Below are 25671 nucleotides of genomic sequence, written 5' to 3'. Positions count from 1 at the left end.
GACACTATGTCATATCAGGGTCAACATCTTCCAAATTCACATTATTCCTAGAAGGTTCTGGCTCTAGACTGGAAAATGGTACAGTGGCTTACCAGCCTTATGCCCTTGCTCCTTAATAAGGAGTGATGAGGGCAGCTGGAGAGTGTGGTGAAGTTCACACACAAATAGCTCAGAATCCATTTCTACTACTTAACTGGGTAGTGAAGATGCTTTGAGGACAAAAATCAAAATGATGCTGTGCCAAAGATATTTGTGTAACTCGGGGCAATATTTTCCATAAAAATCAATACAGAGCATTACCATATTCTTGCTTTTTCAGATGTAGCTTCACTCTCTGCAGAAGTACATTATCCATCACCTTCCCATGATCCCATTTTCTCTTTCATCCCCAAATTGCTCCTCTCTGAACATCACTGTTTTTCTAAGTTTTGTGTCAGAGAAAAAATTTGTTTTCGTTTTGTTTGCATAAAAATTTCTTACCTGGAAGATAAATCATCTTTCATACCAAACTTTTACTTAAGTAACTCTAGATTTTTTTTTATTATTATTATAGGACCATACCCAGCAAGGCTCAGGAGTTACTCCTGGTTCTGCACTCAGGAATCAATCCTGATGGTGCTTAGAGAAGTGCATGGGATGCCATGAATAGAATCTAGGTAGATCATATGCAAGCAAGTACACTAATCACTGTACTATCACTCTGGCCCCCACTAATTCTAGATTAATGTTCACAAGTAACTTTAGGTTTTAGATGCATATTATTTTTTAGATTGCCTCAGTTTTATTAAATAATGTCTTTATTTAAATACCATGATTACATACATAATTGTAGTTGGGTTTCAGTTATAGCAAGAATACCTTCACCTTGCAACCTTCCCATCACCCATGCTCCCATCTCTTCCCTCCCCACCCCCACCTGTATTTGAGACAGGCTTTCTACATCCCTCACTCACTGACATTGTTATGATAGTTCTCAGTGTAGTTATTTCTCTAACTGCACTCACCACTGTTTGGTGAGCTTCATATTTAGATGCATATCAGGATAGAATTTCACAGCATCTTCTAGGTATATGTCACTCAGGATCACCATAGAAGGGTTAAAGAGAGTTTGGGACAGAGCAGTAAGCAAGTCTCAGAGGAAAGAGCCTGGAAGAGGCTACTGCATACACCAGTATTCCGAAAGCTGGCTCTTACCTCACCAACCATCTTTACATCTTCTCGCCCAAACCAGTCAGGCTCATACACGTCATGCAGAGACTCGGTGAGTTTCATTGAGGCTTCTTGCATGCCTAGGGTGGGGTGGGAGGGTGGAGGGAAAAGACTCCCATTAGATTGAAATATATGAAGAGCTTTTTCCTCCTTCCCTATCTTTGCTCAGTGAGAGAAAGGTTTTGAATAGTAACTCATCATGAAAAATTATGACACACAGCTGCGATCTGAATCTGCAATTGCATCTTAACTGATCACATTCTGAATTTTCTATTATTTCTGCACTTATGAGATATTGTGAAAAGTAATTAAAGAGGTTGTGAAAGTAGTTAAAAATTTTCCCGACTCTGAAAAAAAAAAGTGAACCATAAATGTACAAACAACCTAGGATAATGGTCCATAAAACCACAGATCTATAAGCTGAAGAGAGTTCAGGGGGCTGAGCACATTACTTTGAATTTAGGAAGCCCAAGTTTGATCTCCAGCACTATATGGTCACCCTAGGGGTGACTCCTGATCACGAAACCAGAAATAGCCTTTGAGCACCACCTCTGTGACCCAAAAACAAAGCCAAAAATAAAATCCAGAAAGTTCTAAAGATAAACTTGATCCCAAATTAATTCTAATATAGGCATATAAAGGTGAAAACAAAACAAAATCAAGGTTTTAGGGTCCTGTAGTAAAGGTTATTCAAGTGGCCTAAAATTATTTTATGGGGGAAAAAAAAGGTTTTATTACAATATCATTTGTAAAAACTACATAGTTTTAAATCACAAATCTTGAAAACATTAGTATTTTAATGTAATAAAACTTAATGAATTTTCCTGGATGGTACATTGAGTATATTGTCAAAATATGGTTATTACTAATGGGAAGCACACACTTGAGAGCAGGTGATGACATCAAGTATCACTAAATCTTTTCCAGTTTCTCTCTACCCCACCTTTGATAATCTGAGAGTCTTATGAACCTTCTGACAATGACTTAATAACCTCATTGTGAGATACAAAATTTTCACAAATTTTCTTGACACAGTATTCTTGTTTTTTTCTTTCTTCTTTTTTCCCTTTCTTTTATTTTTTTAATAATTTCTCTCACACTTACCTGAAAACAAATGTATTATAATCAATTATATCAACTATGTGATACGTGGTCTTTATATAAAGTAATTTATATTAAAAAAAAAAGTGAGGGTCTCTGAACACCACAGATGTGTTGGCGTTGGTTGGTCAAACAACTTTGAAAAGTGTCTTAGAGAACTTTTTTTTTTTTTTTGGTGGTGGAGGAGATAAAAAAAAGAAAAACAAAAGTGTCTTAGTAAAGTGTCTCCAGAAAAATCTTCATCAGGAGTGACCCCAGGGGCATCTATAGGAACTAAAATATGAAAGTGAAAGATTCCATGGAGGCAGTTCAAGCCAAGGGCACAACAGGGACATATTCCCAGCTGTTGGCTGGAGGCCCCTCTGTGATACCAGTCTTCCTAGTGGCTGGCAGGGTCAGCTTTGACCCCTAATGAGCAGGAAAGGGAGCTGGATAAAAGGGAAAGAGAAGAAAAATCACTAGACACAAAAACCACAAGTCACAAACAACCAGCCAGGGAATCAAAGGTGGAAATGTGTGAACATTCACAATCCAATCACAATGGTGGGAAGAGAGGACAGGTCAAAGGCAACCTCTGAAGTGACAAAGATACTATTATTCTTAAAGAATAGGCATCAAAGTCCACAGGAAATATGCCATTTGGCATTTCATGACAATGATGATGTGGGAAGCCCAGAACACCCCCATCCCCACCTAGCTTTATCCTGGTAAGATATTAGGAGGCTTTTCATCTCTCTGCATTAGAGGTCTGAAGGCAGATCAGGTCACAGGCAGTGTGGGAGCCTGGAACCTGTCCCGGGAAGAGCCTTGCTGTGCTGGTGGAAGGTGACCTTGCTGACTCAGTGCACAGTCAAAAGGACCTAGCAAACCACCAGCCACAAGATATCTGCAGCATAGAAAAACCCGCAAATAAATGGCTGATGTTGAAACATTGTGTGCCTGAAACCCAATCATCTATAATGCTGTAATTTCATGATGATTAAATTGAAAAAATATACTATTTAGAAAAAAAAAACCCATGACTCAATTCTTTGTGAACTTGAATAGAAGAACCTACAGGATAAAGACAGACCCAAAAAAGATGTATATGGGGTCACCCCTGAGAGAACAGCAGCATTACCCCCAAGTGCCCAAAGCAACCCTCATATGCTTGCATGAGGGATATGGTAGTACAAACAAATCTGTCCTCACAGATCGACCCTTCATTCAGAATAAAAATGAATCACTATCTCCACTCTAGTGCAGATACCAAAGGTAACTGACATTTTCTTTCAAATATCTGCCTTCTATCTTTGGAAATTATAGAATATGAGAATAGGTCCTTAGGAGAAAGAAAATGAAATTATAGCATTGTAGGACATAACCTTCATAGCTCCCAAAGGCCAAAATCCTATGAATGTTCAAAATAAAATGTTTATAAAACCTTAATCACTGGGGCTAAAATCACAATGTTCTGACAAATATGCCTATTCGCAGCTAAAAATAACTCCTAGTTGCTGCTGTGTGTATAGCACAGTACAGAACTCAGCAAGAATTCACTTTGACATGGGAATTATTTCTAGAATGGTGCATAAGAAATTAAACATGTGTAAACAAGACGTAAGCTTTGTTGTAAAGAGGAAGGATGATTGACATAGCTTTTATGGATTTGAGGATCAACACTGCTGATAGCATAACAAAAAAAAAAAAACTAAAAGCTAACTTCTCTTCAAAGCAATGTGGCAAGTTAAAGTAGAAAAAAGTGAAATACTACCTCTGGCATTGATATCTAGAATCTGATAGTTGATAGATAGAATGATTTTCTAGTAGTTTTACTACTAGGAAGAAACCACTTTCTCCTCTTCAAAACACTGAACTTTCACCATGCCATGTATTTTAACATCATCTAGTTCCAATCTATTTGCAACTAAATTGGTGATTTCTATTTTCATTTTCTAGTGAGTTTTGCTGCAAATAGTTTGCACTGCTACAAGAGCTCTCTTGCTTGCACAATTTTAGAGTATATGTTGTAGTTAAAAATAACATCACTGAAATACATACCAGCTGCAGCTACAAGCCGGCAAAAGAATATATGAATTATTGCAAGTTTCTTGTGGTTTTGCTCACTGTTTAGCAGAAAGCCATTTCTGAGGACTGCAGGTGCCTGAGAGAAATGTAGGAGGGAAAATTTTTCTCCCACAGTCTCCAGAAATATGAACAGAAGCAAGAATTGGGGAAAATCAGCAGATTGAAAGATAACTCAAAATAACCAATCTGGGAGCTGGAGCAATAACACTTGCCTTATTATAAGCAGCTGACCTGGGTTCAATCAACAACATCACCTGATCACCACCAGGGGTAATTCCTGAGTTTCAAGTCAGGAGTAACCCCTGAGCATTGCTAGTAGGAACTCCAAACAAAACTAAAACAAAACAGAAAGCCATCCTGGGTCCAAGGAACATGTTGAATCAAAGCAAGTCAAACAATAGTAACTATACCATCCAGACCACACCCAATGAGAGCATGAACTTGGTGTTCATTTTTCTTGATTCTGGCCATTACCACTATTAATTCCAACCTTTTCCTAGATATTTTCAATTCTACCTGCTCTATGACCAATGCTTTCTCCTTTACCCAACCAGAATTGCCACCTAGTTTGCCAGTTAGGAAGCTGGACACTATCCTAGCTCTTCTCCTATGCTGAATGTGCCCCGAGACACACTGATTTTCTCTGATTTTCAAGTGAAATTCCCTCCTTCCATGCCTACTACCCCTAGCCTGTCTTGGGAATTCATTGTCTATTACATAAGTCAGATGAAATAATCCACAGAAAGAGTCAAGCAAAGTACTTTACGCAGAAGAAACATTCAAATGTCAGCCATCATTACAGAAATGCTGGTGGCAGCCTGACAAAAATAAAGACTATGATGTGGTCCAAATATTAGTGGATTATGAAGATGTGGTACATATACAAAATGGATATGACAGAGCTGTAAGGAAGGATGCAATTATGTAGTTCGCTACTACCCGGATAGAATTGGAAGACATCATGTTAAATGAAGGAAGCCAGAAAAAGGATAAATACAGGATGATATCACTTACATGTGGTATTGAGAAAAACTGCAAGAAGAAATTGAATAGATAAAATAAGACTTGCTGAGAACACTCTTGGCTGCAGAGTAGTGAGAAGAAGGAAAGAAAATGAATGAAGGAGGGGAGAGAGACAAGAACCAAGGGGTCTCAGGTGCATTGGTAATGTTAAGAACAGAGAGAACTAAATATCAAAGCCAGCCAGAGTCAATAACAATGAAGTCATAGGCACAAACGTTAACAACCAAACTTGGAAAAGTGCCTATTGTGATGACAGGCTGTGGTAAAAAGTGGTGGCATGGGATGGAATCGGGGGACACTGGTGGGGGGAGGTCAACACTGGTAGTGGATTCAAAGCTTAACTAACTTTAGAAATGACATCAATTTAAATTAATAAAAATTAAAATATGAAGAATATGATTTGCAATCAATTAGCTTTTGTTGGGATGTTGGTGTATCAATGCCATCTCTGTAACCTCTGGCAAACCAACCAGTTTTCCAGTCTACTTAAATAAAGCAGTACAGTATATATCTCAGAGTTTGTAATGTGAAGGAAGGCAGAATGTTTATGTAGGGTTGGAAAAACCCATGTTGCCTATGTATAAGGCCCTGAGCTTATTCCTAGCACCAGAAGAAAAAAATGTAAAGCTTATATCAATCAGTTCCTGAGGCTAAATGCTCAATCACTGAGCACCTAATACTACTACGAAGCAAATGGACTTAGCTTCAAGTATCTTCGTCACTCTATTTCTTCTATCCTAAGTTCCACACTACCACAAAACAATTCTCAATTGCTGTTCTGATCACATGATTCATGCTTTGCCTCAAATCCTATATGGATTCCTTTCCTGTTGACAAAATCAACCCTGGTAGGGTGTGATGTACATGAGCACAGCCTTAAACAAGTACTGAATGCCTTTGCACAGTGCTCGAGCAACTCCACCTGCTTTGAGTACTTGCTCCCTTAAGAGTCTTTCTTCCTTCTTCTTTCCAGACCTACATGTTGCTTCCTCAAGCCAGATGGCCCTTCTAACAAAATCCTCTTTCTGGGATTTGTATTACCACCATTTTCCTTCCCTGTGCAAATCCCTTTAAAGAGTCATCATTGAAGGGTTCACCTGTCCCCCGTTCTGATAGTTTAAAATGCAGAAACCCAATGAATATGCATTTTTGTGTTTCTATAACATTCTTTCCTGCTCTACTGTGCATGCTAAAAGAAATATAAATTCATAGTCAAGGCATGATGGTACGTGCATCTCTTTATCTCCATCTTCCTGAACAATCCATGAGAGGATATCAGTGAGATGTTTGCTGGCACATAAACGAGCATATGAGACCATCCACGCATCAGTGAAAGTAAAGCCCTGAAGGTGACTCTAACACTCAAAAGTAGAGAACAGATAACTCACTTTCACACAATTCCAGTTGTAGAACCAGGGGCAGGTTTGAGAGAAACAAACGGGCAGTTCACAGATACAGAACCGGAGAAAACTGAGACTTAGTGATTTCCTGCTATCTGTCCCTAGACATCAGCTCAAGGCCTATCACTCTGCAGGCTGCTACCTCCATAACGTTGCTTTCTGTGACCATGAGGTGTGTAGAATATGAGCCCTGGGTGGGGCTGGATGGTGATGGAGGGTGATGGAGGGTGAGGCCTTACTCTGCAGGCCCAGCCCACACGTCTCCAACCCCCTTCAGCTGGCGGGTTTGAGGGTGCAGGGTGGCAACGAGGTAGACTCACATCAGTCAGGTTTCAGGAGACATGAAGCTTTATTCAAGGTCCTAGCCAACATGGGTGACTCCTAAGTTTTAAAACATTTCAAGCCATCTCCATTACTGGCCCTGCATTCCACCCCTTTCAGTCATCTCTCCTCCTGCTGCTTCTTTCTTCCTCAATCTCCTTCAATCAATCTCCTTCCTGCCCCCGAAGTGAACCTCTTAATAGCTCCCAAAGACCCCTAGCAGAAATGGGCAGGTCTCACTAGCAGGTAAGGTTACGAAAGAAGAATGGGGGGTGGGGGTAACAAGGTGCAACTGCATCTGCAACTCCAGGAGAAAGGAGAGAACTGGGGGGAGGGGTGCCCCAAAGCTGCCAGCTGTAATTACCCAGCTCCCTGCAGTGAGTCAGACCAAAGTCAGATCTAAGTACAATTAACTGGCAGTATTACTTTAGGAAAAAAACTGGGCCAAAAATAGCCAGGGATCCACTTTGAAAATGTAATTAGGAGCTCCTTAACTTATAACCCTTGTCTTGAAGTGTGTTTCAGAATAGAAATAGTCGCTAGGGAACATTGTGACTGAGAAGAAAAGAACATTCCATGGTCAAGTAATTGGGAGGTTTGGGAAGTGCAGCATGCCCACTGGCCTTCTGGACATTATGTGTGAATGGAGCTGAAAAACTCATTCCAACAAGCTGAGCCACATAAACAGAGATCTTGTCTAAGGATTTTCATGCTCACATCAGCATAGTTTGTTGGAGGAAAGGTATGGCCAGATGCTGGTTCTTTCATATGACCAGTATAAGTAGAAAACATGGCAGAATCCTAAGGAAGCCAGCTTCAATGTGCCACCTACTGGAGCTGGTTCATTGGCACAGCAGTAGGGCATTTGCCTTGCACGTAGCTGAAGTCCCATAAGGTCCCCCAAGCCAGGAGCAATTTCTGAGCACAGAGCCAGAAGTAACCCCTGAGCGTCACTGGGTGTGGCCCAAACACAAAACAAACAAAAAATGTGTCACCTGCTGCCTCTGGAGCTGACTAGATCACATTAAGGAAAGAAATTATATCAGTCTACTTACACCATGCTCCTCATGAGGCAGAGGTAAATAAATCAACAAAATTAAAGAGAGGTGGGAAAGAAATTCAATGTGGGGCCAGAGAGAGAGCACAGCAGTAGGGCATTTGCTTTGCATGGGGCCAACCCGGGAAGGATCCGATCGACTCCTGGCATCCAACATGGTTCCCCAGCCTGCTAGGGGTCATTTCTGAGTGCAGGGCCAGGAGTGACCCCTGAGCGCTGCTGGGTGTGGCCCAAGCACAATCAATCAATAAAATTTTTAAAAAGAAATTAAATGTGTTCATTCATTAACATTAAAAGAAATAAGTAGACTTACAGAAAATTTTGTGCTTAAAATAATGTCTTTTCATGTTCAAATCCCAAATCAGTCAAACTCGCGGAGCGTACAACATTTTGTGGCCCTGCCCTAGAAGAATCTTTTGTTTTGTTTTGTTTTGTTTTAGTTCTTTGGGTCACCCCCCCATGTTCAAGGCTTACTTCTGACTTTGCACTCAGGATCACCCCGACTTTGCCTCCTGCGGCCCCCAGGTCAATTGAGTGGGAGACCCCTGGGAGAAAGTAAGAGCCCTTTTGATTTCTTGTTTGGTTTTGCTTTGCAGAGGCAAGGGGCACAGGCGTTGCGTAAGGGGTGGACCAGACCTGGCAGTTCTTACAGACGGCTCCTGACAATTGGTCCAGGAGTGATTCTTGGTGGTGCTCAGGGAATGAAAAGGAATGCTGGAGATCAAGCGTGGATTTGTCTCCCTCAAGATCGAGGCAAAGGGCCCTTAGCTCCAGTCCGAATTGTGGAAGGAACTATTTGGGCTGATTTCACTCACATGATATCCTCTAATGATTATATCTTGACCCTGTTGTGTCCTAGGCAAAAGATGCTGGACAAACCATTTAACTGGGGATGAAATCCTATGCCTGGAATACAAAACCAAGTGACAATTTGTTTAAAATTAATTTCATAACAGGACAGACGGATAAAACAATGGATTGGCCACTTGTCTTGCAAGCAGCTGGCCCCAGTTCACTTCTCAGTACCCCATATGGTCTGCTGAGTTCTGCCAGGAGTGATTCCTAAGTGCAGAGCAAGAAGTAAGCCCTGAGAACTAGCAGATGACACAAAAGCCATAAAAAATAAGTTTACTAAATTTATTATATAGTTTATAACAGATTTGTGATTTTTATCTCATTTACAATTTAAATTATTTCATTGTTTATCAATATTTAAATCAACTTATCATACCCATCTAAAATGATTAGGATAAATTCCTATAAATTTATTTTATGATAATAAATTGGTCAGACAGACATGCCCAAAAACTATCATTGGAAGAATTCTTTCAAATTTCTCTCCAAAAAAGCAACTGTGCTATCAATGATATCAAAGTGTACTTGGCCTATAACTTTGTAAATACTAGGGCTTCACAATTTTTAATTTTTTCTGGTTTTGGTCATACTGAGTGGCGCTCAGGGGTTACTCCTGACTCTGCACTCAGGAAATATTCTCGGCAGGCTCAGAGGGCCATATGGGATGCCAGGGATTAAATGCAAGTCGGTTGTGTGCAAGATAAACACCCTAGCCACTGTGTGATCATTCCAGTCCCAATTCTTAACATTTCTGAATATTTGAAAAAAATAACTTCTCTATTTTTATAATGCTATTTGACTACTAATAGAGATTATATTAAATAACTAAATTTACTGGTTATTAAATTAAATAAAAATCACATAAGCATTTTTCACATTTATAATCTATCTGTTGCTCCTTCTTGGCTAATTTTATTGTCATGTTATACTGGGATTTTCTTGTGATCAACTTACATTCCTTTAACTTTCTGAGTTCTTTATCTTAGTGAACTTCCACAGAATGATGGCAAAATAATGATTTTATAAACAAATGTACAGATTATGAGGTGAAATCAACCCGTCTCTTGATAGCTTCTATCTCAGCCCTTACACAAAAAGCTTATCTTTCAAAAGACTATATTTATAGCATTTTATTCTGTCTATTTAAAACATTTCCTGAAATACTTATCCCTTTAATATGTGAATTGAGAAGAGAGTAAAAGAGTGAGGGTAGAAAATCCTCTTGTTGCCGAGTATTTAGTCAGTTGATGTGAGATTACAGCAGATTCTCTCCCTCTACACAAAATTTAAATTCATCCTGGTGACCTCTCTCCTCCATGGACACACTTGTATGTGACTCATTGCAGGAGTGATAATGACAGCAGACAGAGATGAGGCGGCAGCCTCATGCAATTTCCTAAGGTTAAGGTCAGAAGCCAATACCAGGGTCTCTCTGTGCCCATTCAGTGACAGAGGACTGAGGCAACAGTGCAACAGGCAATGTGCTTGCCTTGCACTCAACTGACCCAAGTTGATTCCCAGCATCCCATATGGTTCCAGAAGCCCCACCAGGAATGATCCCTGAATGCAAAGTCAGGAGTAAGTCCTAAGCACTACCAGTATGGCCCCAAAACAAAACAAAACAAAAAGATGAAGAAGAAGAAGAATAAAAGAAGAATAAATGAGCCCATTCAGTGGCAGAATCTCAGGGGCAGCTGGTTCCCACAAGTCCCAGAGAGTACAGAGAAATAGAATGTCTCTGTTGGCCTTTACTGACTTCTACAACAGGCCTTGTACCTTCTGTTTTAGCAGATTAAGTGTGAGTGTGTCAGTATTATACCTCTGGGATAGACTCTCCCTCAGGATATAAACCAACTACAGCATTTTTAAAACCAAGTCTAAAGCTCATTCTAATAAATGACTTTCCTAGATATCTGTCTCCTGAGAGTTGCTTCTTCTTCATTCTCAGAATAACAGACACTTATCCTTGAATCTCTGATTATCATTTCAGTGAGAACTTGGAAGACCCTACAATGGAACACCTGCTCAAGTCTACAGCCTGCCAGAAATCCAAAGGCTTTGCAACTAGTAGTTAGTCTGATTACTTCTAAATAATAAGAACCTGCACTTGGCAGTATGAAGAAACAACTCGAACTTTCATTACCTTTGATAGCTGCTAAATATCCTCGGAGCTCTCGCTGAAGTCTGGTACCTTCTGCCTGGAAAACAAAGAGCGATGTAAGAATTGTTACATCTCCAGCTTGCATGCAAGCATGCATGAAGCAAGCTGTCTGAGTTATTAGTTCAAAACCTCTTCTTGATAGAACAAAAATAATACAGAGACATGGTGCTTCAGTATATTTATAAAAAATGTTATCCATTTAAAAGTACAACACAAGCTTTTGCTGAAAACTAAAATCCATGACACCCCTCCTAGATTGCTGTGCTGTCTCAAGATTCCAGGAATATAGATTCTGACATGCTTTGCAACAGTGAACACTGATCACCATTGTCTAACACGGCAGCCATTGAGACACAGGTTGCTGTTGAAAGCCTATGATTTGGCTCATTCAAGTGAAGATCGCGACTACAAGTTTAAAATACAAACCAGATCAATTATTTATCATAAAAATAAAATATCCCAATATCTTTTTTGTTTCGGTTTGGTTTGGGGGCCACACCCGGAAGTACTCAGGAGTTACTCCTGGTTCTGCACTCAGAAGTCTTTCCTGGCTCAGGGGACCATATGGGATGCCAGGGATCAAACCCTCCTTCATCCTGGGTCAGCCACATGCAAGGCAAACGCCCTACCACTGTGCTACCACTCTGACCCCAGAAACATTATTAAGACTACAACATTATTAAGACTATATTCTCACTTAATTTTTTGAAATGTGCAATTATCAATTTGTATTAGTAAAGTTCCAATTATCAATTTTATTAGGCATCACTCAGAAAAAAAAAACATTAAATTAGAATAGAAATGCTGAAGTGTGAATCTGTTACCATTTAGATTCCCCCTTAGTAACTCTGTGACCAGGATTGGAATGCAAGTGAATTCATCTGGAATAATCCAAGCATTGAGATGTTAGGCAGAGAAGGAAGAACAGCGACCTGGGGTGCACATCCAGGCCTCAGCTATTGATTGGAAAATGCTCCTGGGGTAAGTGAATTCCCTAGAGTGGACAAGGGAGACAGAGAAGTAACCTAATAGAGAAATCTCCCTGGTAGCAAGCTATATTTGGATAGTGTCTCTCAGTCAGTATAGTGGGCTTGGAAATAGCAGGTGCTAGTGCCCTTGTGCAGGCAACCATAAGGTCTGTAGAAACATAGCATAAACATATTAAAATATGTGCATTAAAATAATGGAGGTTACGGGCCCGGAGAAATAGTACAGCGGTGTTTGCCTTGCAAGCAGCCGATCCAGGACCTAAAGTGGTTGGTTCGAATCCCGGTGTCCCATATGGTCCCCTGTGCCTGCCAGGAGCTATTTCTGAGCAGACAGCCAGGAGTAATCCCTGAACACCGCCGGGTGTGACCCAAAAACCAAAACCAAAAAACAAAAAACAAAATAATGGAGGTTATACCCACACTGCTTGGCTTACTACCAGCTCAGGGATTTCTCCTGGATATGTTCAGGGAACTATATGTGCAGATTAAACCAGGATTGGCCATACATAGATGAGGCATTTTCCTATTTATGTGGCCCCTAAAAGTATGTGCATTTAACTAAATAATCATTTAACAAAAATTGCAATTAGAAAAAAATAATGTGCCTTTTTTCTTTGCACAGGCACAGTAAATATTGGGGAGATCAGAAAGGGAGTTCCTTGGTCTAAGAGATACAGGATTTCTCTACCCCTGAAGCTTACTGTCATGGGAATAACTACAGGGTCCGTACATGCTCTTTTTCACTCCCCCAGATCTTTTTATGGTGCCAGGCAACTCGCCGCTCAGTTGTGGATGATAGACTCAGGACTCTGTAACAAGAGGTATTGGTATTTGGTATTATATTATATGGACATTCAGAAAGCAAAATAGAAAGGTAAAATTATCTGAGCCAGCTAAAAACACAAACCATTGAGGGATCTCTAGAACATAAACCATAACAGAGATATGAAGGTGGGCCCCGAGTCCATCAATATTCGTCAACATCATCATGGAAACAAAAAACTTGAGGAATGAAGGACCATTCCCTACTGAAAATCTATCACATGGCAGGTACTATGTATATTCTGAGTACATAAAAAATTATAAAAAAAGCTTTAAGAGATTTTATCATTGCCAAATCTACTCTGGCTTTTCCTTCCAGATCTATTTTGAATGGAGGATTATTTCTTCTATCTCTGAGACATTAGCTTCTTCTGTAGAATTTTACCTAGTCAATGACAAGTGATTGAAAGTGACACCAGGCAGTTTTGAGAGACATAGATCAGAGCCATCATGTAGAGTTATATTTTCCTTTCCTTCTGTGTGAGCCACAGAATGTTCTAGACCAGGTTGTTGCTTCTCAAGTCTCTACCAGAGAGAGAAAGAACCAGGAAGTGAAGTTAACATTCATATGTGCTGAGAAATGAACCTTTATTGCTGAAAGACATTGTAGTTTTGATAACAAAGCTTAACCTACCCTATGTAGTATTATATATTGACTTTCCATTAATAGTACAAATAATGAAAGATGGGTAATGAAAGATGAATCTAATTAATAAAAGAAGCAAGCCGTCAGTGAACAAAAAAAGCTGTAAGGCATTTATAGGAACATTTCATAAAGAAACACAAATTGGAAAGATTAGAAGAAATAAATGGCTTATCAAATGAAAGCTCCTGTGCTGATCTGGTGATAAAAAAGAAGCAAAATAAAATTTCAAGATGCCAGTGAAACCCAGAATTATTGGTTTTAAAAGATGACAAGTAGTTTAGAGAAAATAAGACCTGATACCAAAATTGTTAATGGATCAGGAAAGTTCTAGACTCAAACCAGGGGAAAACCTGCAACATGATAAAGAGCACCTAGGGGCCCGGAGAGATAGCACAGCGGCGTTTGCCTTGCAAGCAGCCGATCCAGGACCAAAGGTGGTTGGTTCGAATCCTGGTGTCCCATATGGTCCCCCGTGCCTGCCAGGAGCTATTTCTGAGCAGACAGCCAGGAGTAACCCCTGAGCACCGCCGGGTGTGGCCCAAAAACAAAAAAAAAAAAAAAAAAAGGAAAAAGAAAAAGAGCACCTAGAAAGTCTTGAATATTCAAAACCCATATTTCTCAAGATGGAACAATCTGAGCCATAGAGGTACTTAATGGTTTATTTGGGGCATACAGAGTCACAAAACAAGCCTAAACTATCTTCTGGAACATCAATTTTGAGATATTTGAGGCAGAAAATGGAAAAAAAAACTATTTTACAACCATTAAACTACCTGTTGTGATGCGGAATTAATAGCCAAGTCTTGGAACCAACCTCAATATCCAACAACAGATGAATGGATCATTAAGATGTGGTATCTATACACAATGGAATATTACATGGCAGTCAGAAATGATACAATCACAGATTTTGCAGCAACGTGGATGGACCTAGAACATGTTATGTTAAACGAAGTACGTCAGAAGACAAAAGATAAACACAGAATGGTAGCACTATTCTGAAGCACCTAGAACATACATCTTATACACAACTAATACTTAACAATTAAATAACAGGGTTTAACAGGGTGGAAACTCTAAACACTGTAATAGTCAACATATACTCGGGAGCAGTGCCCAAAACACATGAAAAAGGAACAACACAAACTCTTGACTATACATTATACCACAAAGAAAACAGCAACAGCAGAAAGAGCAGCATTGAAAGGCCCACAATAATCCCTTAGATATTGTATACAAGATCACAGGTAAAGAACACCACGGGAAATCACTGACTCCAATGTAAACATCCCATAATACTATGTTCTAATGTCTTTATCTTACTATATTTAAAATAACCTCTCAGCTTTTCAGTCCATAGGCATTCTTGGATATAAAGGGTGGACAAACTAAGATGGCAGCTCGGGGCTCAGTCACAAGAGATACCATACCTAGCTTGCACGACGAGATGGTCCTGAGAAAACTCTATAACATACATATTATCTCTAGGTTTTACCTTCTTTTAGGAATTGAAGCACATGACCAGTCAGACCACCGAAGCAGTAACTGTGACATACAGACTTAAACTACAGGCTCTACTCATCGAACATATTCAAGCAAACTAGCATTCCCTTGCTATTTTCTCCTCTCTTCTCACTACTTTCTTTTTTATTTGTTTTCTTTTCTATACTTCTCTTTACTTTTTTCCTTTTCTCTTCTCCATTTCTAATGTATTTTCTCTTTTCTCCCTTCCTACCCCTTCCATATACCTTCCCCTTTCCCCACTTTGGAAATCCAACTATCCCTTCACCCCTCTATCCCATCCAGACCTCCCACTGTATTAAAACTCTTCATCCTTAGTCCTTAATCTATTAGGCATCAAGATTGACCTCCTACCCCAATGAACCAGTACCCAGCACCCAAGCGAAGGGACACCCAGTCAAACCCACACCTCATTTCCTACAAGAAAAGGCAGCCAACTCCCCTGCGGACTCATGCTGCGAGGCCCTCCCTACCAACTCCCCTAACGTGGACTGTTACTTGAAACCGGACTTAGTCCCAAAAGTATCCCCAGTGCAAGAACTCTTCCAAGACCTCCCTGCCACAAATCTTTTGCCAATCTAAAGAAGGTCAGGGGTGTGATGGAAAGGTGCCTGGGAACCCACACATCACAAGAAAAATCCAAAAGACAATGGGAAAACCTGTACTTCCAACATAAGCATAAGACCCGTATTACACCACCTCTTTACCTGCTTTTCCCCAAATGTAAGGTAGTCATTTGCATCACCTTGGTCTTTAAATACTTCATTAATTCATTTTTTTAAATGTCTGTTCTACATATACATATGTGAGCACATACATTTTTATTCCTATGTTTTATCTTTTTTGGGTATGTGACCTGTTTCTGTTTTCCTTTCTGTCCACCCCCAAATACACCGACAATATAATGTAGCACCATTTCTCCCTGCAAAGGCACACTAAAAAAGGGGGAAATCTTACATATAAAAAAGAGCTCTTATCTACTAGAGATAGGAACTCATAGTTGTTTACAATACAGGGATATCTCCCATCTTAAAAATATGTCATGTGGACTCAACTTAGACCTCAGGTGATTAGATATCATCTGTCCAGCCTTGAATTCTGGATCCCAGACATAGAAATGACACAATTCTTCACAACAGCTGCAGGAAACAAATCCCATTCAGGACAGCCTTAATACTGCTGGGTCACCAATAAGTGCCAGCTCTAATATGATATCCTGACGAGGAAAATGGGAACAACTTGACCTAAGAGAAGGTTATCCTACCTTACCAGTAACGATAAGACAAAATCAGAAGACTTGTCACCTTTTGTTAGGTCCAAAAGCCAAGATCACGATTTACAGATGACTGGCTGCTAGAACCATGACCAGACTGTATATATCTTGGGACCAATAAAAAAGCCCTAGTCTAGGATTTGAACTACAACCTGCACAATAACCATGATCCCCAGTTCCAAAATTCTGCCAGAGACAACTGTAATGGAATGGAGCTTCTGGAAACACAAAGGAAGACGTTATCCTAGGTGCCATCTTAGGTTCAGTGCAAAGACCAAGACCACCAACCACAGAAGATGTATTAAAATGACACTGAGGGAACAGAACTTCTAGAACCACAAAGACTGACTTCATCATAAGTCCCACCCCTGGACCTGTGCAGATACTGAGATCTCTAGATACAGAGGTCTGATTGTATCACCCAGGATGGAACAGAAGTCTTCCAAACACCACAGAAGCACTACCAGGAGAGTAAATGATCCTGAACAGAGTCTATAGTTAATCTCATGACAATATACTTCAAGGGTGGAGAAACCCCATATCTCTTAGGCCAAGTGAATTCCTTTTTGAATGACCCCAATATTTACTGTGCCAGGGCAGAAGAGGGGAAAAAAAGCAAAAAGCACAAAACATTGTTTATTTTTTATATATTATTTTTATCTTCATTTATTATTATTATTATTTTATTTACCTATTTTTTGGTCGATTTCTTTGTTTTGGTGTGGTTATTGAAATTGTTGTACCCATTTATACTTAATTTTTTTCTCTTCTTTTCTTTTCTTTCTTTATGTGCTCTGCCATGTTTCTTATCTCAAGTCCATGGCAGGTTTTTTTGTTTGTTTGTTTGTTTTGTGGTGCTTATTGTTATTGTTGGAGTCCACACTGGATATTTGACACTTCTTTTTGTACTTGTGGAGTGTTTCACCTTCTTTTTCTCCTTCGTCTCTCAAAACGATGATGAGAGCCTCTAGAAAGATTCTGCCCATTTTCGGCATATTAGACTTTACCCCAGTTTATTACTTTTCTCTTCTTCAAACAAAACCACATAACTTGAACTAGCTAGTCCTGCCTCCCAGTTTGAGGGGGAAATAAGGGACCAAGACCAAACAGGGGCAAGACTACTAAGTAGTAGGCTAGGTACAGAGGGGACCACATATTCTAGCAGCCCTGGGGGTGAGGGAAGAGGATATGGGAGGTAGGACAAAAACGGAGGTGTAGGGGGGACAAATTGGTGATGGGACTCTCCCTGATTTTATGTAAATATGTACCTAAAATATTATTGTCAACAATATGTAAGCCATGTGATCAAAATAAAAATTATATTAAAAATATTTTTAAGAAAAGATGAACTGAAAGTTCTAATATAAAACAAGACAGACCAAAATACACACCAAACTCCTACCAAAAAAGATGACTCTAAATACTATGACATATATATATCTCCATGTTAATGCCCTTATTGCATAATTTAAGAGAAAAAGAATGACAAAAGTGGATCAAAAAGCTGAATCCCAACATTTTTCTGCTTAAAAAAAAACACATCTGAACAGTCAGAGTAAGCATATACTCAAAGTCAAAGGTTGAAGGACAATCACATATCAAACAGCTTCTTTAAAAAGAGTGAGGTGGCCATACTAATATCAGAAAACAATGACATTAGACTTAAAAAGGTTCTAGGGAAAAGAAAGAAGTTTATTAAAAATCAGGGAATATATAAAACAGGAAGAAATCACATTTCTAAACATATATGAATCAAATGAAGGAACATCAAAATATTTAAAACAAATGTTGACAATTTTGAGTGAGGACATCAATAATAACAGAATAATAGAGTGAGGTTTCAACACCATCCTATCAATCCTTGATATGTCAATTATACTAAAATCTAACAAGAATATACTGGTTCTTAAGGGAAAAGTGGAAGAGAGTGTCTTATTACATAGATATAGGACTCTTCAACCCCAGAAAACTGGACACACATTTTTCTCCAATACACATCAGTCATTTTCCAGAAAAGACCATATGCTGGCCCTATAACATACTTCCATAAAATCAAGATAGAAATTGTGTGAACTACCTTCTCACATCATAATGCACTCAAATTAGAAGTTAACTAATGACAGACACAGAGGAAAAACTTGAAAACATGGAAATTAAACAGCTCACTACTGAACAAACAATGGGTCAGTGACTAAATAAAAGAGGAAATCAAAAGATTCTTGGAAAAAAATGAGAATGAAAAAACAAACTTTCAGAATTTTTAGGATACAGCAAAAGTGGTACTAATAAGAAAATTTATAGCTTTGAAAGCAATAATAAGAAAGAAAGAAAGAAAGAAAGAAAGAAAGAAAGAAAGAAAGAAAGAAAGAAAGAAAGAAAGAAAGAAAGAAAGAAAGAAAGAAAGAAAGAAAGAAAGAAGAAAGAAAGAAAGAAAAGAAAAAGAAAGAAAGAAAGAAAGAAAGAAAGAGAGGGCCTAAATAAATAACTTAATGACAGCTTATAAAATTGGAAAGTGATCAACAAAACGAACTAAAAAATAGGTAGGCAGAAGAAAAGAATAAATCCTAGAGCAGAAATCAATAAATGTGAAATCCAAAAAACAATATGAAAGATCAATAAAAGTAAGAGCTGGTTATATGGAAAAATAATCAAGAGTGATAAAACACTAATAAACCTCAAAGAAAAGGAGAAAGAAACTTAATAAACTGAATTAGAAAGGAAAAGGGGATATCACTAGAGATATTACAGAGATTCACAGTGTAATCAGACATACTTTGAGAAACTCTATGCCACAAAACAAGAGAACCTAGAAGAACTGATTGCATTTTTGTACTTTTATAACCTACCAAGGTTAAATCAAGATGATTTAGCATATCTGACTAGACCCATCAATATTGAGAAAATTAAAATGGTAAGCAAATGTCTTCAAAAATCTCAATTCCTAATGGATTCACTAATGAATTATTTCAAGAGACCTACTACCAATACTTTTCAGGCTCTTCCAGGAATTTGAAGAAACAGAAGCATTCCCAAATAGTTTTTATGAGGCTAACATCACCCTGATACCAAAAGCAGATAGAGCTGCTGAAAAAAGGGAAAACTACATACCAATATCCTTGATGAACACAAATGCAAAATCCTCAACATAATTCTAGCCAATAGAATTCAACCCTCATCAAGAAGGTCATACAGTATGACCAAATAGGTTTCCTTCTACAAGGATAGTTTAATATACGCAAAGCAATCAATGTAATACACCATATCAACAAAAGAAAAATAAAAAAATATGTGATCATTACAATAGATGCAGAGAAAGCAATAATAAGGTACAACATCTATTCATGATAAAAAGCTCTCAACAGGATGGAAATGGAAGGAACTTTTCTCAACATAGTCAAGGCTATTTACCACAAGCCATGTCAAATATCATACTCAATGGAACTAAAGTAAAACTTTTCCTCTAAAATCTGGTACAGGCTGTCCCTCTCGCCACTCCTATTTAACATAGTACTGGAATACTTGCCAAAGCTATCAGGCAAGAAAAAGATATCAAGGGCATCTAGGTAAGAAAGGAGTACGTCAAGCTCTCACTTTTTACAGAAGACAATGATACTGTATATAGAAAACCTTAAAGACTATCAAAAATCTTATAGAAACAATATATTTGTATAGGAAAGTGATACACTATGAAATTAATAAGCAAATATCAATGACCTTCTTATACACAAATAATGATAGAGAGAAAATAGATATTAATAAACAATCCATTCACAATAGTACCACAGGAAACTCAAACACCTTGGAGTCAGCTTAACTAAAGAGGTGAAGGATCTATACAGAGAAAACTGAAAAAAAAAACACTGCTTCAAACATAAACAAGGACATAAGAAAATGGAGACACAAACACTGCTCATGAGTTGGTCGGAATAACATAATTCAAAGGACAATATTCCCCCAAAGCTTGTACATATTTAAACCAATCCCTCTAAAGATATTCATTACATTTTCAAAAAGTATTCAAACACTTCTGAAATAAATGCCCACAGATAGCTAAAACAACTCTTAGGAAAAGAAGATGGGAGGCATCACTTTCCCCAACTATAAATTGTATTAAAAGCAAAAGTCACTAAACCCACATGGTATTGGGAAAAAAGATTCTCGGATCAATGGGATAGATTGAGTATTCAGAGAATGATTCTCAGACAAACATTCAATTAATGTTTAATAAAAGGGCAAGAACACAAAATAGAGCAAGAAAATCCTCTTTAACCAGTGTTGGGATAACTGGTCAGCCATATGTGAAAAAGCAAACATACATGCTATCTAAAAACATGTGGAACAGAGATGCACAAAGGTCAAATCAAAATGGATTAAAACCTTGATATTAAATCCTAAATTATAAGTTATTTAGAAAACATGTAGGCAAAACACTCATAACATTGAAACTAAAGACATCTTCAAGGAGCAAACACCACTATCCATACAAGTGAAAGCAGAGATTAAAAACAAATGGGCTACATTAAACTGAAAAGTTTCTGCACCTCAAAGGAAACAATAATAAGAATACAAAGGCCACCCATGGAATGAGAGATACGATTCACCCATTTCCCATCAGATAGTGGGCTAATATCTAAGATATACAAAGTATTGACAAAACTTAACAACAACAACAACAAAAAAACTAACCCCATCAAAAAAAAAAATGGGGATAAAATTGAACAGACATTTCCTCAAAGAAGACATATAGATGGCCAAAAGAAAAATTAAAAAATGGTCCACATCACTAATCATCAGGGAGATGCAAATCAAAACAACAAAGAGGTATCATCTTTTGGATTTAAGAAAAATAAAGGACAATATGGTAACACCCAGAGATAAGAGATGAGGGCCAGATATGAAGTTTATCCCAAAGAGTGGCGAGTGCAGTTAGAGAAATACAATGTCCTGAAGACAGGCAGGGGGTGGGGAGGAGAGAAATGAAAACATTGGTGGTGGCAAAGTTGCACTGGTGAAGAGGTACATATATTTTATGACTAAAATAATACTATGAACATGTTTGTAACCTCAGTGCTTAAATAAATTATAAAAAAATTTTCTGCCCAAAATTTATTGCATAATAAAATTTTCCTAAATAACCTATACAAATCAGTTGTTTGTAATGATATATAAATTCTTCTAGCACTACTCATAACTTACTAAACTTGAAGTCTTACAATTTCTTCTAAAAATTACAATTTCAGCAGATTATTTTTAAATCAGAATGTGCCATATGAACATGTGGAAAAGTGATGCAAAATTCCACAAACTCGATACTATCTAGCATGCATTTTCCCCTTCCCACCACCGTTGTCTCCTATTTCCCTCCACCCTTAGCCCCCACCCCTGCCATGCTCTAGGGCCAACAAACTCTCTGTCTCTCTGTTTCTCTTCTTTTTGACACTGTGGTTTGCACTATTGTTGATGGAGGGTGCCTTTCCTGTTAGTTTCTTCACTTTCAGCACCAAGTTCTTTTCCAGAGAGGTCAGTTCCAACTATCATTGTCCTAGAAGACCCTTCTCTAACTACATACACTGCTTTGTAATGAGATATCTACCCAGGGATGGACCTCTTGACCTTTATCTCTATTGTCTCTGGGTATTATTACCATACTATCTCTTGTTTTTCTTATCTCCCACAAACGAGTTGAAATTATTCTGTCTGTCCTTCCTCTGGCTCATTTCACTCAGCATAATAATCTCCATGTCCATCCATGTATAAGCAAATTTCATGACTTATATTTCCTAATTGGCTGCATAGTATCCCATTGTGCAGATATATTATTGGTTCTTTAGCCACTCATCTATTGTCAGGAACCTGGGTTTTTTTTTTGTTTTGTTTTGTTTTTTTTTTCAGATTCTGGCTACTGTAAATAGTGCTGCACTGAACATAGGAGTGCAAAGGAAAGTTTTGCATTGTGTTTTTATGTTCCTGGAGTACATTCCTAGGAGTGGTATTGCTGGATCATGTGGAAGCTCAAGTTCTAGCTTTTAGAGAAATGTCCATATTCTTTTCCAAAGTCTGAACCAGTCTGCATTCCCACCAGGAGTTAATGAGAGTCCCTTTCTCCCTGCGTCCATGCCAGCACTGTTTGTGCTTGTTTTATTGTGATGCGTGCTAGTCTCTGTGGTATGAGATGATATCTCATTGTTTTGAATTGCATCTCCTTGATAATTACTGATTAGGAGCATTTTATGTGCCTTTTTGCCATCTTTATTTCTCCTTTGAGAACGTGTCTGTTCATTTCTTCTCCCCATTTTTTGATGTGAATAATATTTCAAAACTGATACTTATCTTCTCTGGAGAAAAAAGCTTAAAGAGAGAAGAATGAGAGCAAGAGAAAGGGAGAGAACAAGCAAGTGAGAGAGAGAGTGAAATAGAGAGAGAAGTAAAATGCCTGCCCCAAAGGTAGGCTGAGGAAAGGGTGAGATAGAAACTGGGATTGGTAGTGGGAAATGTCCAGGGGTGAAGGGTGGTATACACTGTAAGACTGAAACTCAGTCATGGACAGCTTTATAACCATCCTCAGAATCATAGAGAAGTTTAACATAAAATCAACTGCAGAAAGATCCAATCTCTGTTACTTAGAGAGACTAAGTGATGACTTTTCTTACTATTATACCAGCCCAGTCCTCAGTAACACTAGTCCTGTAATCAACTGAGTCTACAATTTCCTGAAGTGGGAAAGAGTGCCCAGTCATCACGCTGGGTGGGAAATGCCAGCTCTCATCTCAAATATCGGCAGAACCTTGGACAGCTCCTAGCTTCCCCTTTAATTTTCCAACATCTGAAGATTTTCCTTGAGAAAATATCAAAAGACAAGCTACAATGCTACTGTATTCAAGTGTCACGTTGCACTCTGTTTAGGACACTGAAGAAAATTAGACACAGATTTCCTCTGAGAGAATAAAATCTCTGGTAAAAGAGTAACCATACACTTGAACAGAAAACCCAAGTCCAAGAAGGACTATCTCTGGAGTTTGGGTTTAACACTAGAGGGGTACTGAACTGTGAGGAATTGTAAGATTAATGAGCAAGTAATTGATTGCTTCACTAAACTGTGAAGCATTAAAGAGTATTAACACTTGAAACACTGATTTGTAGGTTTTAGAAACCAGAAATTGTTAAACTTTTGAGGGGGGGGGGGCATATTTGGTGGTGTTCATGGTACTCATCACTCTACACTTAGAAATTACTCCTGGCAGTATGGGGGATCATATGAAATATAAAATTGATGCTCAGAGGCTTATTTTATTAGCTCAACTTTAATTCAGTACTTCTGAATTAAATGATGACAATAAGTGTCATCTGGGGCCAGACGAATAATATAGTAGGTTGGGTGCATAATTTACATGGTTCAATCCCCTGAAAATCTGGAAAAAGTAGTTCCTGAATGTATAACAAGGAATAATTCACAAGCATCATCAGGTGTGCCCCCCCCCAAAGTGTCATAGTTGAATTTGTCATCCAATTGAATTATAGGCACAGAATATAATGCCCAAAATTTAACTTGGGGCAATAAAAATTGTTGATTTAGGGCACTGTGCACTGAAATCATGAGGTTAATGGACAGAGATCCAATTGTTAATGGACAACAGTTAATGGATAAGGGCATGTGTGACTGTGGTCCTACTGTACCTTCAAAATAAAGTATAGTGCCTTTACTCATCAGGTTATGTTGTAGGTCGGGGTCTCAAACTCGTGGCCCGCGGGCCGTTTGCGGCCCTCCCTACATTTTGTGGCCCGCGGCCAGCCTTCAAATATCACCAGTATTCGCGATTATTCGCTTACCGAATAATCGCAAAAAAAATCACATTAGAAAGAAAAAAATCACATTAAACATTCGCATACCCCGAGCAGTTCCGTTCGGGGTATGCAAATGTTTAATGTGATTTTTTTTCTTACTAATGCGATTTTTTATTGCGAAATTCGGTAAGCAAAATCACTTATGCGACCCTACCTCACTCCGACTTTGCCTCCTGTGGCCCCCAGGTAAATTGAGTTTGAGACCCCTGTTAGGTAATCAAAACTCCATACAGTAGCAAGTATTTGGTATCTACTAACCAAGCAACGGTTTACTGACTGACTTAATAGATTATGGCAAATGTAGGCATTCTCTATTTTGGAGACTTGCCTGCATATCTCACTGTACCCCTCTCCATATCCGCCATATCCCTCTCCCATCCATCTCTCAAATTTCTCTAGATAAAGCTTTTACATTAGGGCTGGAGCAACATTATAGTGAGTATGGTATTAACCTTCGAAGCGGCCGACCCAGGTTTAATTCTCAGCATCCCCAATGGCTTCCTGCATCCACTTGGAGTCATTTCTAATTGCAAAGTCAGGAGTATCCCCGAGCATATACAGGTATGGACGAAAAACAAACAAAAATAATTTTATTTTAAAAATATAACAAATGTGTCATTTACTCATTTTGTAATTAACATTTGTTATAACAAGAAATTGAAAGGAAAAATAAAATTAACATATACTCCAAAAACAAAACAATTTTTTATTAAATTGATTCTGAGATACTAATACGTCTAGAAAAAATTCAAGTAGACAGCCTTCAGTACTAACAGGCCTACGAAACTTAGATCTAATAAGCTAGATTTTATAAAGTTGTAATTTTACAACGGTATGGACTGCCAATGCATGAGCCTACAAATTACCATAGTTACATTATTATTTTGGCCTTTACTGATATTTTTCTCTTGAAAAGACTAAGTAATATATCAAAATAAAATTGGATCAATTTCTCAGAGCTCAAAAAGATTAACTCAATTTTGAAATAAATGTTAATAAATTTCTGTATTATTTTCAAACCTCATAAGAAAATTATATTATCAAGGAGATAATACATAATGGGCCCATAATCACCAGAATGTGATTCACAGATGACTAACAAAGCATTATGATCAAGACACTATTACTGGCTACGAGGCTAAAGAATAATACCAGACTCTCTTGGATTCTGAGAAGTAGATCTCATCTTATGACAAATTTGTGTGTTATTAAATAGGAAGAACAGAGTTTTTCAAAGCTAAAGCAGCAGTCTACAATGCACTTCCTCCCTTCCTTTGGCCTAACTGTGGTAAGATGTGTCACTGTGGATTAAGCATGGGATCAGAGATATATAAGTTTGAGCACACATTTTGTGGGAGACTAAGGTTTGGTCCCATCACTGCAT

The 25671-nt window shown here is 38.3% G+C and overlaps 1 protein-coding gene across 4 annotated transcripts in view; it reads right to left on the bottom strand.

Annotated features, from left to right (window-relative positions):
- Positions 1 to 25671, bottom strand: part of AMPH (amphiphysin) — a 280138-nt gene that overhangs the window by 135407 nt on the left and 119060 nt on the right. For all 4 annotated transcript variants that reach the window (XM_049781869.1, XM_049781870.1, XM_049781871.1 and 1 more), the window contains exons 3-4: positions 11177 to 11231; positions 1195 to 1289 (exon numbers count right to left, since the gene is read on the bottom strand). In XM_049781869.1, the coding sequence (XP_049637826.1) occupies positions 1195 to 1289; positions 11177 to 11231 (150 nt within the window). The remainder of the gene's footprint in view (positions 1 to 1194; positions 1290 to 11176; positions 11232 to 25671) is intronic.

This window comes from Suncus etruscus, chromosome 10, assembly GCF_024139225.1.
Source record: "Suncus etruscus isolate mSunEtr1 chromosome 10, mSunEtr1.pri.cur, whole genome shotgun sequence".
Taxonomy (NCBI): domain Eukaryota; kingdom Metazoa; phylum Chordata; class Mammalia; order Eulipotyphla; family Soricidae; genus Suncus; species Suncus etruscus.
Note: the sequence above shows the minus strand (reverse complement) of the source record. Positions and strands in the feature narration are given on the sequence as shown.